At 34.9% G+C, this 19,283-nt stretch overlaps 1 protein-coding gene across 3 annotated transcripts in view; it reads left to right on the forward strand.

Annotated features, from left to right (window-relative positions):
- Positions 1-6,280: 6,280 nt before the first annotated feature.
- Positions 6,281-19,283, forward strand: part of slc4a5b (solute carrier family 4 member 5b) — a 33,401-nt gene continuing 20,398 nt past the window's right edge. The window contains exons 1-5 of one of the 3 annotated variants that reach the window (XM_084104508.1): positions 6,281-6,402; positions 7,111-7,186; positions 10,967-11,034; positions 11,977-12,177; positions 18,107-18,233. In XM_084104508.1, the coding sequence (XP_083960634.1) occupies positions 10,968-11,034; positions 11,977-12,177; positions 18,107-18,233 (395 nt within the window). In that variant the 5' untranslated portion in view covers positions 6,281-6,402; positions 7,111-7,186; position 10,967. Of the gene's footprint in view, positions 6,403-7,110; positions 7,187-10,966; positions 11,035-11,976; positions 12,178-13,643; positions 13,990-18,106; positions 18,234-19,283 lie in introns of those variants that run through there. The other 2 variants (XM_084104509.1, XM_084104510.1) reach the window with 2 other exon arrangements.

The raw sequence follows: 19,283 nt of genomic DNA on the forward strand, positions 1-19,283 counted from the left end.
TCTCTATAACCATTTATTATTAAGAGAGTGGCCCAAAAACTTTAGAAACATGAAGATGCCGTGCAGTTATGGGATCAAAACAAGAGCATATGTTGTTGTCAGAAGCATTCATGGATCGTTTGAAATGGTCCAATGTTGTTTTGATTGGGTGAATGTTCTTGATCAGATCAGCGGCGATGTATTATCCGTTGATTTGTTTTGTTTTGGCCCCACTCTTTGCACCTGTTCAGTCCCTCCCTGGTGGCTCCAAGTGTCCAACCAAATGTGAGCGATCAGAATTGACAGCTGGGAAATGGAAATTCAATTTCACACATCACCTGCTGCTCGCTGCAATGCAGCAGAATGAAGGGAAAAGAAAGAGAAACAAATATCTTCATTGCTAAACATGTCGGAGGCTTGACCGATAATAATTTCATACTGCAATATACGGCATCTTTTCGATTAACGCTGTTGTCTTAGAATTAAATCCAGAGAATACATGAATATGTAAAATGTTGGCCTGCAAAGTGCTTGACCCTGGAGTCATGAAGGGTAATTGAGTTTTAGAGAGGCTGCTTTGCAGAAAACTCATTCACATGGTAGAATTGCCTTGAAGGCATGCAACGAATAGAAAGGAGATGCATGTTGAGGAATTGTTTTCAAATCAATACAGCGCATACCGTCTCATATCATTAAACTAGGGGAACGCATTCATTTGTCTCTTAAAATTCAGTCATTGCCACAAAAACAAAAAAATCAATGATTAATCAATATTTTAGACTTGCTCTGTTTTAAGCCTTATTGCATTAAATTTAATGAAATACAATTCACTGATAATGTTTTAAAATAATAATTCTTCTCCACAGATATCAGATATCACAGATTGGAAACCATGACTTGTTTGATCAAAGTCGGTGAGTTTCATAAAAAACAACCTAATATACATAAGCCTGAATCTTATTTTTTCATTAAAAAGGACCCACACATCATACATTTCAATCACATTAAGGGTCGTGTCAAGAGCTCAGCTGCCGTATTTATTTAGCAGAATTATTTATTCATTCATTTTAGGATGATCTCTGATGAGCCCGTGACAAGCGAGGGCGACGCTCGACTCGGCAGGACCAGGTGAGGGTTAACAGGCCGCCATGTACACGTGATCTTCAGAAATTAAATGTCAATTCCAGTTTCATACAGAAATTGGTTGTACATGCTCAATATCGGGATTCACACGAATTAAATTTGAAGAGTGTTTTCTTGAAGGACGGGCCCACGCAATCATGTCGGTTTCAGTGAGAGAACAAACAGATACAATTATTAGCATTCTTCTCACATAATTATAAATAAATGATCAGTTCTCTTGTTAAAGTCACCATGAAATTAAAATTGACGATTCTTGTTTTTTTATTGAACATATCAGTATTTATTATCACACATGCACATCATCATTAATCTTTGATCAAATTAACTTCCCCTCCTCTTGCGGCGTCTTCTCTTCTCTGATGATGTGTTTACTGTCGCAAGGGCGAGACAACCTGTCAATCACATGAGATCGACCAATAGAAAACCACAACCATCCAATCAATTCCTGATGGACAAAATCATGTCCCGCCCTACTTTTTTTTTTTCTTGTTCGAGAAGCCATTTCACTCGGATATACGTCACAATAGGGAAGAAAAGAATTTCATGCCGTCTTCAGAAGTGTAATTCAGGTTTGTAATGATTGGTTGCAGAAAAATATAACAGCTTATCATGTGTTTTATATTTTTTTATGTTTTTATATGTTCTAATGCAGCTAAAAAATATTTTTTAATAGCATCAGGATTGCTGCTAAACAACAGCCAATCAGATATTTGCCAGGAAATCATTAACTCTGTATCATTCATCATATTAACATCAAGTTGCCGTTTGATTATGAATAAATATAGTACAAGCAGCCACTCATCACTTACTAGAACGAGAAACCGAGAAACTTCTTTGATAAATGAGACTAATTATGTTCTTCAGTCAGCTGTGGTTTCATAAGAAAAGCAAAAGGAACTAAAAATATGATGGAAGCTTAAAAGTACAATTTCGTCTAATAAAATATATTTTCATTTCAGACTAATTTATCACTGTTACAGTCAATCTGAATAATTTTTTGAACGTTCCTCTCTCTTTGACAATGCCTGAGATAATATTCAGTGTAGTTGAAAATCTGGGATTCAAAGTCTAATTTGCATTTAATTGGACATAAAGAGAAGTTTTTGGAATTTTGAAAAGTTTTAAGCAAATAAATGGTATGATGTAAAATTAAGATAAAGTTCACTACCATTCAAAGGTTTGGGGTCAGTAAGACTTATAAAAAAATTATAATACTTTTATTCAGCAAGGATGCATTGAATTTATCAAAAGTATAGACATTTATCAAGTCAAGTCACCTTTATATAGCGATTTATACAGTACAGATTGTTTCAAAGCAGCTTTACAATGATTTAACAGGAAAATAATGATCAATGATGCAAACAGAGTTCAATTCTGCTGTGAAGCAGCTCTAAAAATGACAATAGTGCCATTATTCAGCTGAAATCAGTTTAGTTTATTTTAAATTGTTATTATATTTCACGATATTAGTTTTTACTGTGTTATAAAGCCTTGGTGGGCATAAGAAACCCCTTTTAAAAACATTAAAACTTCTTACCGATGGTCTTACCAAAATTAGTGAGATTGATCATGTGACTATTTGTACAGATGGTCTGATGTTATTGCTTCCATTGAATCTCAAGATGCTCTTTGGAACATTCTCAAAAAGAATTTCTAAAAAATTGTATTACATTTTAAATTAATATAGAAGCATTTTCATTAGTGGTCTCAGACCTTTGAACCCCCGTGTTTTGTACTTCCACGAAGAATTCATTATGAAGCTCTCGGCTGTCTGGCAGATCCTTCCTAAACAGTTCCTTTTTTTATGAAATTTGAGGTCTTCAGATCCGCTGCTGGCGAAAAAAAGTTTTATCATCCCTCGGCTTGCCAAAAGTTTCAGGTATGCCACAAAACTGATTTGAAATGGATGTAAATATATTACAATATTTTAAACAGAGCTGAAAGTGCTACACTCTTACTGGTTGCGGAAAATATTACAGAATTAGCCTAAATGTATAATAAACAAATATGCATGAATTTGTAAAGCTGGCAGTCTGATCCATCTTCTCAGTTTGACAGTGGAGATGTGAGCATGCATGTGTGTTTACGGGAGAAAAATCCCTCTGAAGGATCTCTAGTGTGTTCACAGACGCCATTGAAACGGTCTGATACTCATTATCCCGCACTTATCATGCAGTGAATCTGACTCTGGCTTAAATTCACCTCTAAATCCCTGATTATTATGTCTCAAGTGAGAGGATTTTATGGAGATGTCCTCCTCTAAAGAACTGTTGAAATTGCCCACATCCGCCTGGATGAGAAGTCTTATCCTCTACTTATCCGCAAGGACATCTCAGGCTTACAAGTTTTAATTTATTATGATCCAACAGAGCAAAAGTTTGTCTACAGCACAGCAAGAACACAAGCCTTCCATTTTCATTGCACATGTCTGCTTGAACATGCTCTCCATTTTAATCATGTATTTGAAGATTATTAATCATGCATCACTATTACTATTCCTCAGACTTGAACAAAAATGACTAAATTTGCTTTAAAAAAATTACTCGCAATGCGCCATGGCATTGTGACGGTGATATTTGCACATGCAAACATCACTCACACATTCTTTAGATAATTCAAAATCTAGTTATTTATATGTAAATATCTCCAGCGTTAGCATGTCACTCATCTGTCGTGTTTACATTAGAGGGAACATATGCTCTGATCTTTTTGAAATTCATTTTTGAAGTGAGTCATTAAACGCCCAAACATCGTATGAAATGTTCATTAGCATATGGATTTTTTTGTTGTTGTTAAAATTAGATTAATCATAATGATGATCATTATATTTACATTTTACACCCATTTAGCAGATGGTTTTATCCAAAGTGTTTTACACATGAGGAACGCCACATTTGTAAATGAAGGATATCAATTCTTCGTTTTCCCTTCTGTTGTCTGAAATTGAAAGACATCAATCCTCATGTCTCAAGAGGCAGAGAATGATATTTTGATGTTTTTTCACAGCCGCACATCAGTTTACTGTAAAAAAAGAAAAGGAAATCAATAAATAACACTACCAGTGAAGCAATGTCATGATACATGATCATGATCGTGTGTCTGAAGTTATGATCTGAAATGCCCAAGCACAACCTAGTTTAAGATAAGCTTATGTTGCAATTAGATGAGTTTGTGCTGCCATCTTGTGGATAATTTACTCTCTTAGCTGAGGTAGTTATTTTGAACAAATATTTACTTCAATTGGTCGCACTTTATTTTAAAGTCATTTTCCCCATGTACATACTGTATACTTATTATAGTAATTACAATAACTGGGTAACTAGTTACTACCCCTAAACCTACCTACCTATCTATCTATCTATCTTGGTGTGATGCTTTTTAATTAATGCATTGATATTCAGTTACAAATGAATGACAATTCAGTAATGTTGTGGAGTCGCTGTATATTAGATAAAGAGAGGAATAAGTCCCTTTCAATACTATGGTAATACCATGGCACTTACTTACAGTTTTTTTTTTCAATTGCTAACATTCTTTTGTCCAATCTGTAGTCACATTTTACACAATAAGCACAACATTATCCGTTATGACCTTATAACACAATTCATGTTGTTTTCAAACAATATAGTCAATTAACATGTTTCAAGCTTAGCCAATACCAAATCATGGATCTTATTTACAAATGCTTAAACATAGCATGACAGAAATGAAGACCTAATGTTTCCAAGCTTAAAGGAGAACTCCGGTCAATTTTAACATTGAGCTCATTTTTGCTGTCAATACAGAGAACAATGACAAAAATCGGTGTTGCCTACACCGTGTTATCCTCTTTTTAAAATTTGCACCCTGTTGACTTAAATGGGGCAAGTTTTAAACCTGCTTTTAGCCTCTTAACATCCTTGATGTGTCATTACAAGTGCACAGCCAATGTGAGTGATTCCTTCAGAGTGAACACGGTGAATCTGACTGCAGTAGATGTGAAAGATATGAATAAAAGTGATGTTAATTCGGCCAGCGCTCATACCTGTATTTACTTCCTGTTTTCGGTCGAAGACCACAGTAGTCGATTGTCGAGTTCTCCACTGTTGCTTAGTTACCTATGATCACGCGCGTGATGTGACTGTAAATGTACAAGTTTTTGCACTAATGTTTTTTAAGTAAATTTCACACGCATATTTTTTAAGTGAATTTCACATATGGAATTAAGTAAATTCTACTTAACTAAGTTAAGTGAACGTAACAAAGAAAATAAGTAATATTAACTTTGTTAGTAAAAGGTTGAGTAATATTTATTTAGTTGTAGTTTCCTTTGCAATACATTTCACTCAAACAATATAATCTTGAATTAAGACACACTTTTAAAGTATATGCTTTACTTAAAAATACCTAAGTAATCAATACAATAGATATTATGTAAGACAGCATATCTACATATCAGACATTAAGCATTATGTCAACGCAGAGACCTAAATACTTGGTAGACAATACACAGTGATGGTAACATTTGATGGATCGTTTTTGTGTTTGAATGTGTCATTTTGAGTGGAAAATGAACTCCAAATGTCAGAAAATGGCACGTTACTAATCCTAACAACAAAAACAATGATAAAACAGATACAGCTGGAAAAGTGAAAAATCAACTAATTAATTAATTAATTGATTAATTAATTAATTAAACAATTAATTATTCAAGGCCCAGTGCATGGTGGGAACACCAGTATCAGAAAAGTTGAGTAATTTTACTTAATTTTATAACGTTGATATTTACACTTTCATTTCTACATGCTTGAATTGAGTACTAATATAGAATTTACTTCTTTTTTTTATTCTTGCCTGAACTAACTTTTCCATGTAAATTACAGTTTTTTTCTGTAGTATTTACTTCACCGCAAAATAATTTTATCAGTGATATTGAATAGAAAATAAAAAAGGTAATTGTGATTTTTTTCCCCTCTTAATTTCTTGTTTATATCTCACAATTCTGGAAAAATAATAAAATAAATTAAACTCTCAATTGCAAGAAAAAAAGTTAGAATTGTGAGATAAAAAGTAACAACGGCTCTTTTATTCTGTGGCGAAAAAAGCTTCCATATATTAGCCAAAGGCCATGTATATTGGATTTATTTGTTGATCAATGGCAGCAATTATGTTTTCATTTCAGTAAAAGCTTCATGTAAAGCCCCAGAAAGCATGTTCTGCATTGGGAACCATTTGACCAGTGGCTGCCCTGAGCAATTCTGTTACTTTCTACATTTCTTTTTCTACTATACATCCTATAAAGTAAGTATGTTAGTATTCTGACAGTCATTGCACTATTATTGACTATGTTCATGTTGGATAGAAAACTAGTGCTAGTGTTTTGACAATGGTTCTATTTTGAGTCGGGTTTGCTGTGTTTTGATAGAGTCAGTATAGTATGTAAAAAAAAAAATATATATATATTTAAAAAAAAAAAGAAGTTTTTTAGCATTTTGAAATATAGACTTAGTATTTATTTAACAAAATGTGGTTTTGGCCAGAAAATGAACTATTCAACTATAATTATGTGATGTAGGTGTGTTGCTGTGTTAAGAGTTTACAAAAAGTAATTTTAAGTATCAGTAAACACTTGTTAGCAATTGTAAAGAACTAAATATGTTATATAGCCCTAAGCTGCACATGTACAATATTGTTTCATATTTGTTTTTTGTAATATGCATTTAACAAGTATGCTTGGATAAAGAACCACATGATTGTGAATTTAGATTTATGATGAACTATCAGGCGATAGCGTGTTTAATTAGAAAACAGCCAGCGGGGTGTTCGGGGTGAGCGTGCTCTGTGCGTGTCATTTATTGAACTTCATGTCATGTGTCCCGTCATCATACTGTGTTCAGTGCTGTGCTTATGTGACCTGAAGCGTTTGACTGTTCAGCCAATCACAAGACAGATAGACGGTGATGGATAATCATTGTGATCCGCTGTCTCTATGTGTCTGATACTGTACAGAGAAACAAGCCTGACCTCATCTGATACATACAGATGCTCATCACACTGCTCATCTCAACGCCTCTTCTGTAATAAGGTAAGAGCTGGTTCTTTTTCTTTTTAAAGCTCCTGGTAAAAGTATTCGGAAAGTAATAGATTGCTTTAGCAACTTGGTTAATGTTAAACAATTACTTTTTGATGACAAGGCCTAAAAAGATCCAAGGTCTAGTAAAACACACAAAAATTTACAAATCAAATAAATGGTGATTGGTTGAAGGTTTTCATTTGTGTTAAAATTTGCTGTTTAAATATATATATATATATATGTATGTGTGTGTGTATATATATATATTGTGTGTGTGTGTGTGTGTGTGTGTGTGTGTCTTTGTGTGTGTGTGTGTGTGTGTATGTGTATTGGTATATATATATATATTAGTGCTGTCAGTCGATTACAAAATTAACTAGATTAATCAGACATTTTTCTGTGATTAATTGTGATTAAAAACACTTAAGTTTTTATACTTTTTTAAATATATAATAAATAATTTCACAGTTAATCTCCAAATTAATGTAGAAACAACATAAAGACAGTATATTTTAAATACTTGTTTAATGGCATCTTTTTATGATTGAAGGCCAGTATCACTGATACTAAAACTGCAACTGATGTCTCGATGAAAATTGTTTTTTCCCCCAATTTTAAACATTAATTATAGCCATTCAACATTACAGTGTATTGAAAGCTATACTTTTTTTAAACATTTAGTAGGCTTCAAAAAATATAACAACTCAATTAACTTAATTTAAATGAACTTAAAACAATCCTCATATAAAACCAATAATTAATGTCATATTTACCTCAATATACAGAAAATGAATAAAGTTATCAAACAGTCTGCACTACATAAATTATAAATTAAAGGGGTCATGAACTGGCTTTTTTAATTTTTTTATATTGATGTCTGAGGTCAACTTATGACGTTCGCTTGGTTTTTATATTCAAAAACATCAAAATGAAAAAATAATAGGCTATTTTCTACCCTGGTTTTGAGCCTAGCTCCTGAAACGCTCGGTTTTTATGGGCGTGCTGCATTGAAGACTTGGAAGTAAACACCCACTGCTATGATTGGATAACAGTTTTGCATATTATAATGAGTTTCATGTAATGCGCGAATCGGTGGGCGGGGCTAAACAGGCAGTGTTAGGCGTTGATCTTCTTCTGCGGAGGCGGTGTTTGATACCCTTTGACCTCATAGATCCCCACTTTGAAAAACCTGTCGTTCGCTGTGCCTGGTGTCAATAACAGCTTTTATTGGACTAACAAGGACGTTTTCAGTTCTGAAACTTACAGGATATTCTTATAGTATGATGACCTCTTATATGTCAAAAGCTCAAGGAAAATTTGATTTCTCAGTTCATCACCCCTTTAAATAAATATGAATCCTTATTAAAGCTATATAAGTTCTTTAGTCAAGAGCAGTGAATAATTTACCTTTGTTCTTTGATTAACATTAATGACAGACTTCATTAGTGGCTGCTGTCACTCATTACGTTCATTTAAAGTCCCCCTGTGGTGAAAATCAAGCTTTTAAAGTTGTTTAAATGTCTATGTGGTGTTTTTAAATTGCTTTAAGACAAACCATGTGCAAATTCACAAGTCAACACCATTGCTGTCTCAAAAACGCAGTTTGTTTCCTGACGTCACAAACTACTTTGTAACCAATCACGTCAACGAGTGGGTCTCTGAGCTGGTGTGAGTGAGTGGAGGCGGGGCTAATTTGCATATTTTTTGCAAACCGCTAGCCAAAGGATGACAGAAATGCTGCGTTAATTGCATAACATGTTAAACTGGACGACAATTTATCGCATACAAAAAACAGTAATTGTTTTCAAACAGGTTTCCAGAACATTTCTGCCATTATTCAACCAACAAATGATTTATTTATAGTGTTGGACTTGATTATTGTCTCTGTAGGCTATATTAAAGTGGGATAGGGGTATTTTAACAGCTGTAATATTAACTGGGTCTTTTGATACTGGATCTAAATAAAAAAAAGTTCATAACTCTTTGTGTAAGAGTCATTTCAGGTGTAAATGTGTAAATCTGTGGACATTTTCCCCTTCATATAATCACATCGCGTTCTCCTGCGGATCAATGATGCTGTCAGTCCTGATTATCTGTCTGAGTTGTTTTCTGTCTGGTGTGAAGGACACTGATCATCATATACAGTAGTGTTAATTACTGTATTAAGTGCCGTCTTGCATTACAGCACTTCAGCTTGGGTAGCCAACAGAATGATTGTGTAACTAACATGGCATTATGTTTCACACAACAGTGATGTTTAATAATTTGTGTTTCTTTATTCATGAAAGACGAGCAGAAAAGAAAAATCTGTGTAAATTGTTCATAAATCCATTCTATATAAATTGTAAACATTTGGAAAATGTATGTATGAATGTTTTATGTACATTTTACACTTCTGATCTTGTGTTTATGAAAAAGGTCCAGTTACTTTGAGAGAATTTCTAAAGAACCAGAGAATGAACACTTATTATTTGTCAATATTTACACAAATCATTTTTGTCCCAGGTTTTGGAGTTTTGTTAAAGCGTGAGTGTGTAACTCGGGAATTGATTCAGTGCGATTTGTGAACAAATCATTCAGACCGGTTTTGTGAACTGAATCAAGTGATTCATTGAAAAGATTTGACTCAAAAGAATGATTTGTTCATGAATCGAATATCCCTGCAGAATATACACAATACTCTTTTAATTACTTATTCCTTCAGTATAATTTTATTCATTTATGGCCTTTTTTACTGTTGTTGGAAGGAGATTGAGGCCGGACGCCAGCTGGATTTGACGTGCACTGCATGGCTCTCTTTATGGGATTTTTGAATGCAGAAATGTGGGACACAGCTACTGCTTCTGAATGTATGAATCGATCAATTATGTGACAGTGTGTGACATAAGAGAGAGCCGCGTTTGTGTGTGTGCGTGCACGCGCACTGACAGTGGAAATCCTCCCATAATTATGCCAATGCATTGGGTTTTCCTTTCCCACCAGCGACAGGGACATTGATCTCATGAAGCTGCAGGTCCACGTGTCCCATCGTTCAGGTCCTCTTCCGGTCACTGAAGCTGAGACTGTGAGACCACGCTGGAGGCATTCAAACGACTGGCTGCTATAACTAGCTAAACTAAACAAACCAATAAGCACAAATTAAATGTGTGTAAATACACTGAGGTCATATAAAGTGCTTTTCTAACTTTAATTAGGTAGAAGCTTACAAAATTGTAACTAATAGATATCACCATACTTCAACAGTTACTTCAACCATGCTACCACAGTACATTAAGACAATTCTATTGACAATTCTATAGTTTTCTGAAATGTTATGTTTAAGTATGCAAATGTGGCATTATCTTGTAAAAATATCCCCTAATTTGCATACATTTCCAAAACAGAAATTTTGTTTCATTTTGTTGACATATTAGAGTTCAATTTTGAAAATTGTAGAGCGTTGGCGCTTGCAACGCCAAGGTCATGGGGGTTCGATTCCCAGGGAAAGCAAGAACTGATAAGAGTGTAAATGTGTACCTTGAAATGCAATGTATTTCGCTTTGGATAGAAGCATCTGCCAAACGCATGAAATGGAAATGTAATTGAAATCTAGTGACTCAAATAGATACAGTGTAACAAAAATCCCTTAAATGTGTCTTTTAGATGTTTTCTTGCCTTTAATCTGAAAGACAACAAGTAATGTAAGCAAAATAGTCCAAAATCTCAAAACTGACCAGTGTATAAAAAAAAGTTTTGCCTGTACTGTCTTGCCTTAATAGTATATATTTTATTCTACTGTTTTTTTCCTGTCAGGATGGACCATGAGTCGCACGGCAGCAGGAAAAGTGGTCACCGCAGCAGACACAATGAGGATGAGGATGGTGAGAGGATGGGCATTTTTTTACGTTATTTATTGGTAGATGTACCTGACCTACAAACCAATTTTTGATAAAGAAACTAATTAAATTATTTTTGTTTACTGTTTTTTTTTTTCAATGATCAAATTGTACAATTATTTTTATTATTTATTTTCAGTATTTGTCACAGAAACAAATATAACATAAATAACATAGACATATAAACATGTAAAGATATAGAAATATATATTATATTGTTTTCATATATTATATTATATTATATTATATTATATTATATTATATTATATTATATTATATTATACCAAAAATGTATGCACCTCTTGATGGAAATAAATGTTGTGATGTTATTTCCATTAAGAGGTGCATCAATTTTTGGTCAAGATCTTGTCCAGCACTGTGTAAAGTCTCCTCCAGCACATCCCAAAGACTTTCAAGACTTTTTTTGAGTTTAAGCTCTGGACTCAGAGGAGACGATTCATGTGTGAAAATGATTCTTCATGATCCTCACAACCATTCTTTCACAATCTGAGCCTGATGAATCTTGACATTGTCATCCTGGAATATGGCCATGGTGTGTCTCATACATGGTTGTTTAAGAAATGAAAAGCTACACACTCCATCAATGAGGGTTAGAAGAACTGTTGCCAAACATATAACATGCTAGAAACATAATAATCACTGCAATAATGATCCAATCATTGACTCTTAAGCATTCGCCCACTGAAATCCAAACAGCGACTGTTTTTTTGGCCAGGCAGTGTATAACCAATATACACACACATATATACTATGTATGTGCATATATGCAGGGGTGATGAATCAAATGAATCATTGTATCGCTTTTGAACCAGAATGAACGTATTTGCTGAAAATTAATCTTACTGGGCTGTGAATTGGACTACTAATAAAATAGTAACTCACAGGTCTTTCATTCTCTGGTTTTAGAGTCCGTCTACATTGGCGTCCCAGTGCCACGGGGCTACAGAAGGAAGCGCAGGCATCACAGACGCACGTCACGACATTCCCACGCGAGTGACGGCAGGGAGAAACACAACAACCATTACGAACATCAGGATCGAGAGGAACCATGTGATGCAGATGAAGGGGAGCAGGATTCAAACGAGCTCTCCGACATCAACTTCACCAGTGAGCTTCTCTTAAACATTATTATTCTTGACATAACAAAAAAGGTCTATAGTTTCTATCAAAATACAGCTAAATACAGATCAATGTTATTTTAGCATCAGTGAGATACTATTATAGTTGTTGGTTATTTCAATAGTCCACTTTAGACATTCTACTACTAACTATAAGTAACTTTGCAACTACATGTCAACTAACTCTCATTAGAGCATTAGTAGACTGTTAGGTTAGGGTTAGTAGAATAAGTTGAAATGTACTTGTACATGTTGGGGAACCATCACAATAAAGTGTTAGCAGATATTAAGCAGAAAGTCCACTAATACTGTAATGGTAGTTGACGTAGTTGCAAAGTTACTTATTTTTATGGTCCACTTTAGACATTCTACTAATGTTACATATTTTCTTTAAAACATTTTTTGAATTGGTTTTTATTTTTGTATTCTCCGTTTTCATTTTAAATTTAGTTAAAGTTTTAGCAATTTTGTTGTGTTTTTGCCATTATTTATTGTTTTTTAAATATGCTTTCTATCATTTTTTATTATTGTGTAGTTATTGTAGTTAGTACATCAAGTTATACTAACTTAAAATTAACAATGTTGCTTTGGCAACTAGCTGAAATAAAAAAAAAAAATTCAAGTAACATTTTTTTTATGGTTTTATTTTTAGTTAACTATATGGTAACTTTATTTTAAGGTGATGTAGTTACACGTTTCTGGATGTAATAACTACAGTAATAACAGTAAATTATGCACAATTACAAGTAACTAACCCTAAACCAAACCCTAAGACTAATAACTCTATAGTAAGTACATGTAGTTAATAAATATTACGGGAAGCACCCTATGGGGTCAACGGGACATTTGCCCAATATAGTGGGTTATTGGACAAATAGTGGGTTCGTGGGATGGGGGCGTGTCTTAGAGGTCGGGGGGGGGTCAACGGGACATTTGTCCACTTTAGTGGGCAATCGGACAAATAGTGGATTAGTGGGACATGTGGCGCCACACTGAGGATGAAGGCTGAACTGCGTCGGGGGGCTCGGACTTCGGGGGCCTCCTGTCGGGCCCCCGAGGGGGTCGGGGCTGCTCGACCCTGCCCGGGTCAGTCGGTCATTCGGGGAGGGTCGGCTTGTGGCGTCGGCCGATCCCCCCAAAAATTTCAGGGGGATCGGGGTGCACATCCGCCAACCATCATCCGCGAACCCACGCCCTATTGACCGTTTGGACGTTTTCTCAAGTTTGGGACTAGCTAGAGTAAGTACAATGTAACTACGTCAGCTTAAAATAAAGTGTAACCAACTGTAATAACCCTGATACAATTACTGCTTTAAAATAACATGCATCATTGAAGATTATTGATGGAAACATGTCTGAGAGTTGTTTGAGGATTTAGAATTAAATTCTGAAGTGAGAGAGAGAGAGAGAGAGAAAGGGAGGGATCAGCAAAGCTGGAGGAGGAGAAAAACACTTGTTGGGCCTTTCATGCGTGTGGCACTTTGCCCTGCTTTAGTTTTCAGGAAAGAACAACATCGCTGAAGAGAAAAGTTCAAGAGCAAGAGCACTTGCTCACAGGGAAGGTGCATATAAAATGAGGGAAAAGGCCTAACGGATTCATCGAAAAGAGGCTGAAGTCAACAGGTGGACATTTCAGAATAGTTGTGGATCTTTTTCTTTCAATGAAACAATAAACGTGGGATTTACTGAAGGATGGAGCAGGAACAGCGTAGGTTGACGGGCTCGTTCAGTCTTCAGGACTCTATACAGTCACTGACGTCCAGCCTGGGCTCTCAGAACACTCTTCTGAGCAGCTGCACAGGTACAGGTGCTCTTCAGCTCTTTTCCTTACTAGTGCTGACATTTATTCTTACGTGTTTTCTCCCAGAGAGTTTCTCTCTGTAACTGTGGTCAGAGCACATTTGGTTTGGAGTTTGATACTGGTAAATCATGACCTTGTTGAGTCTGTTAGTCTTTTAGAATTAGTTTTTTGCTGATACAGTAATAACAGTACTGAAATCACAAGGTTGGTTGATGATTGTAGTAGGGTTTTTTTTTTTTTAAATCCTTGTGAAGCCTAGGACAATCTTTTTTTTTCTCTTTTTTTTTTTGCAGTGTGACATTTTCATGACATTTAAGCACATTTACTCCCAAAATAACTTTTCTGTAATGCAAATAATGATAAACTATTTTAAATGTCAAGTACATCAGGATAGCACTTAATGCGCTTCCTTTTTGTGCTATATTTTAAAATATATATATATATATATGAAGAGTTCAGATGCAAAAGCCTCTAAGTGGCATCTGAAATTTTCTTCTAGAATGATCATTTTTATCAAGCTTGTATATTTAAGTTCAGTAATTTCACTTAAATTAAAATTAATAGGCCATTTTCATTGCCATTTAAGTGAAATTACTGAACTTAAATATACAAGCTTTATAAAAATGATCATTCTAGAAGAAAATTTCAGATGCCACTTAGAGGCTTTTGCATCTGAACTCTTCATATATATATATATATATATATATATGATTTTTTTTTTTTGTATAACCGTAATTTGTATATTACTATTTTTCATTTTATGTGTAATAATAATGAACTACATGTAGTACTTACTATAGGGTTAGGGTTAGGATTGGGGTTTGGTTTAGGGATAGTTGCATGTAATTATGCATAATTTATAGTTATTACTACAGTAACTACATGTAACGTGTAACAAGGACACTGTAAAATAAAGTGTTACCATTTATTCTTATTATTATTTACTTTTTTTCTTTTAATATGGATATGCAAAATGAGCCACACATCAGGTTTAATGAGATTCACTCATTGCCGCTGGATGTAAAGACACATTTCTGAGATCAGTCTACAACCTTCAATAATAATTTGCGTCAGTAGTGTTCAGTAGTGTCCATATTGGCATGATTTTGCACTAAATGCATCGATTTAAATTGTGAAACACATCAAAATTTCAGTCCGTTGGGAATGCGTGTTTCTGTAAGGTTCCTCTCAAGAAGAAATCTCAGGATTTAACATCTGCTTTTATTGGAGTCAAAGTAAAGACTAAGTGAAGACTGACCTAAAGAAATTCACTGTCGATGAATTCTACGGCAACATGTACAGCATCAACAGCTAACCTCTAATATCTATGACTCTATCAAAGTTTGATTGAAGTGTATGAGCTATAAATAAGCTGATGCGTTGTACTCTACTCTGCATTGGCATTCTACAACCACACGTATTTGTGATTTTTACTTTAGGATTAGAAGGATTACATGGAGAAAAACACCCACGTGCTAATAATCCTGAGGAAAAGCCAGAGATTGAGAGGAAGGTCACAAAAAGATTGTCATGCTTGAGCTCACAGGCACCGACTTGCACCTTGAGTTTTCAATAGATTGCTCTAAACTTCAGATTTAATACACATAACATTAGATTGTGAACAGGTTTTAGTAACCACCACTGGAACTTATGGAAGCTGACTTTACCTAAAATATAAAGTCGATCATTTTGATTAAATCAGCACAGGTCTATTGACATTAGATATTGATTCTGGCATTGTACATCAGATTAGATTAAGCCACTGTCATGTGGTTATTTAAGATAATCTACTGAACAAATTCTTTTGATATGCTTTCAGATATCTGACTAAGATATTAATCTTCAAAGGAAGATTATTAAGATACTTATCTTTAAACAATCCTGTTGATTTGATTCTGACTTTATCGGCTGATGCACGACTCGAGTGAAGAGTTTGAGCCGGATTCAGTGCGTTCTCAGATCCGAAAGCTCGGCGAATTCTCGTTCTGATTAGATACATGAATTATGATCGAATCGTTGATGGCCTTAGGGAGTCGTGCATCGTAATGTTCCTGCTCTGTCATATTCAGATTTCATTTCAAGCAGGGTCAATTCAGATTGAGCTGAAGGCAAAACAGCCAGACTTATTCAACATACAGTCCAGTAGGCTTCTGTTTAATGCAAAGAATCAAACTCAGTTGTACTAGTAGGGTGTGTTGAGCTCCAGGCCATTATTGACACGTTTGCATGGACATTTTTTATTTGCTTCTTTATTTTTTCTTAATGCTTTATTGCTTGCAATGATCATAATTTCTAAGTTGATTTGGATATAAGCATCTACATTTACATTTAGCAGACGCTTTTGTCCAAAGCGACTTACAAATTAGGACTAAATTAAGCGAGTCAACGTGAAGAGGCTAAAGCAACGCAAGAAGTGCCCAAAATACGAAGTTCAGGCGAAGTTCAGAGTAGCATAAGCCCGATAAGGGAGGATTAAAGGAAAAGGAAAGAATGTTTTATTTATTTACTTATGAGGTTAGGTGCTCACGTAAGAGATGTGTTTTCAGCTGTCTTTTGAATGTTGTCAGGGATTCTGCATTCCGGATGTGGGTGGGGAGAGCATTCCACCAGCATGGAGCCATGAATGAGAATGTTCTGGAAAGTGATTTTGTGGCTCTCTGTGATTGAACCACGAGACGTCGCTTGTTGACCGATCGGAGGCTTCTGGTAGGGATGTAGACTCGTAGGAGCGAGTGAAAGGAGGGAGCTGAGCCTGTGGTAGATCTGTGAGAAAGCGTCAATGCCTTGATCTTGATGCGAGCAGCGAGAGGTAGCCAGTGCAGAGAGATGAACAGAGGAGTGACTCTTTTTGGCTCGTTGAAGACGAGCTGCAGAATTCTGAATCATTTGTAGAGGTTTAGTTGCACGTGATGGAAGTCCAGCCAGAAGAGCATTGCAGTAATCAAGCCTAGAAATGACCAGGGCCTGGACGAGACGTTGTGTTGCATGCTCAGTTAGGAAAGGCCTGATCTTCCGGATGTTGTGCAGTGCAAACCTGCATGATCGAACATCTGCAGTTTCTTTTCAAAGTTACATGATTTTCACATGGCAGTTTATACAACAGGCGAAAAAATACAATATCTTTAGATTGAAAGAAGGACCCGAGCCATACATAACCACCCACAACACCTTAGCAACACCCTGGCAACCACTCTCAACACACTAGCATCATGCAAACAACAGTGCTGTTCAAAAGTTTTATTTGTTTTTATTATTAATACTTTTATTCAGCAAGGATTCATTAAACTGATCTAAAGAGACAGTAAAAGCTTTTAACAGTAAAGACATTTATGATTTTACAAAAGAATTCTATTTCAAACAATAGTTGTTCTTTAGAACTTTCTGTTAATCAAACAATCCTAAAAAAGAAAATGTATCACTGTTTCCACCAATATTTGAAGCAGCAGAACTGTTTTCAACATTGATAATAATCACAAATGTTTCTTGAGCAGCAAATCAGCATATTAGAATGATTTCTGAAGGATCATGTAACACTGAAGACTGAGTAATGATGCTGAAAATTCAGCTTTGGTCACAGGAATAAATTACATTTTATAATTTATTAGAATAGAAAATGATTCATATTGTGAAAAAAAATCACAATATTATTCTTTTTACTGTATTTTTGATCAAATAAATGCAGCCTTTGTGAACACAAGAGACTTCTTTCAAAACCATTAAAATCTTGCTGACCCCACAGTTTTGAATGATAGTGTATATATATATATATATATATATATATCAGATTATAGCATAGTAGAGTGAATACAGGAAGTGATGGGGAAAATGAGAGGTCGAATCAGAGATGGTTGCAAGCAAGATTCAAACTTACCTTACCCACAAGTCTCAATGTATTGGAGCATGTAAAGTTCTGACTCTTGTTTGGCTTACTTGCATTGCTCAAATACTACATATACTACAAATACTACTCCTTTGCATTTTAACATAAATACATGGCTTTGCATTTTATCAAACTATCTTACGCGTTTGTGTGTGTGTGTGTGTGTGTGTGTGTGTGTGTGTGTGTGTGTGTGTGTGTGTGTGTGTGTGTGTGTGTGTGTGTGTGTGTGTGTGACAGTGTCCCCTGCTGCTGAGAGACTACGCCACATCCTCAGGGAGGAAGATGAGCCCACACCCACCCTCTTCACTGAGATGGACACACTGCAGCATGAGGGCGGAGAGATGGAGTGGAAAGAGTCGGCCAGGTGACACAAACAAGATCACATAACACATAGGGCGCTTCTCATTTCTTATTGTGCATCCTTGTTTCCTTTCTTCACTTCCTTTCAGCTCCACCCTTACACTGTAAACCTGAATAAGTTGGCAAAACTCAAAAAATGTAAGGCAATCAGTTGCCTAAATTTAAGTTAAGAAATTCAAAGTTTAAGTAAGCAGAACTGGCAGATTTTAATTTTGTACTCATACATTTTAATTGTTCTTAACTTGAAATGTTTGAGTACACTAATTCATACATTTAACTTAAAACTTTCATGTAATCTCAATGTGAACACTTTTATTAGTATAAACTTTAACAAGCTAGTTTGCTAACATACTAATTTGTTAAGATGTTAACAATAGTATGTTATACAGTAGCACTTGCTTTATGAGTGCAGCAATATAAAGTTTTATTTGCTACAATATAAAGTTATATAAACTTTTATTTGCTCTCAAATCAAGCTGCATGCACCACTTGTCACCATGATGGTAATTATCCTAAAACAAACATTAACAGAAATTATTCTAAATTAGCATAACAAAACATTAATCACTACTAAATCTCCCACTTAACAATCTTGCACAAAAAAAACATTATATTACACTTAATTTTAGCATTTACTCTCCCTTTCGAGTGCCACCGGCAAAGCATGCTGGAAAATAGACAAAATTAAAATTAAAATTACGTCTAAATTAAAAGAAATAATTTCATAAAACTCAACAATGAAACAGTTGTTTACTTAAAATATATCAGTTCTGTGAACTTGAAAGAAAAAGAAAGTGCTAAATACTCATAAAAGTTCATCTGACTGAACTAATTAGTTTAATTTAAGTTTGTCCTACTCAAACCCATTAATTATTTTGTTCATATTTTTATGAACTAACGTTTACAAAGATTGGTAAATACTGTAACAAATGTATTGCTGATTGTAAGTTAATGTTAGTTAATGCGTTAACTAATGGGACCTCATTGTAAAACTTTTTAAAGGGATTTATTGATCATGTTGCAATGATTTCCAGCCATTTCATTTACAAAACCT

Source organism: Abramis brama (assembly GCF_963993115.1).
Source record: "Abramis brama genome assembly, chromosome: 25".
Taxonomy (NCBI): Eukaryota; Metazoa; Chordata; class Actinopteri; order Cypriniformes; family Leuciscidae; genus Abramis; species Abramis brama.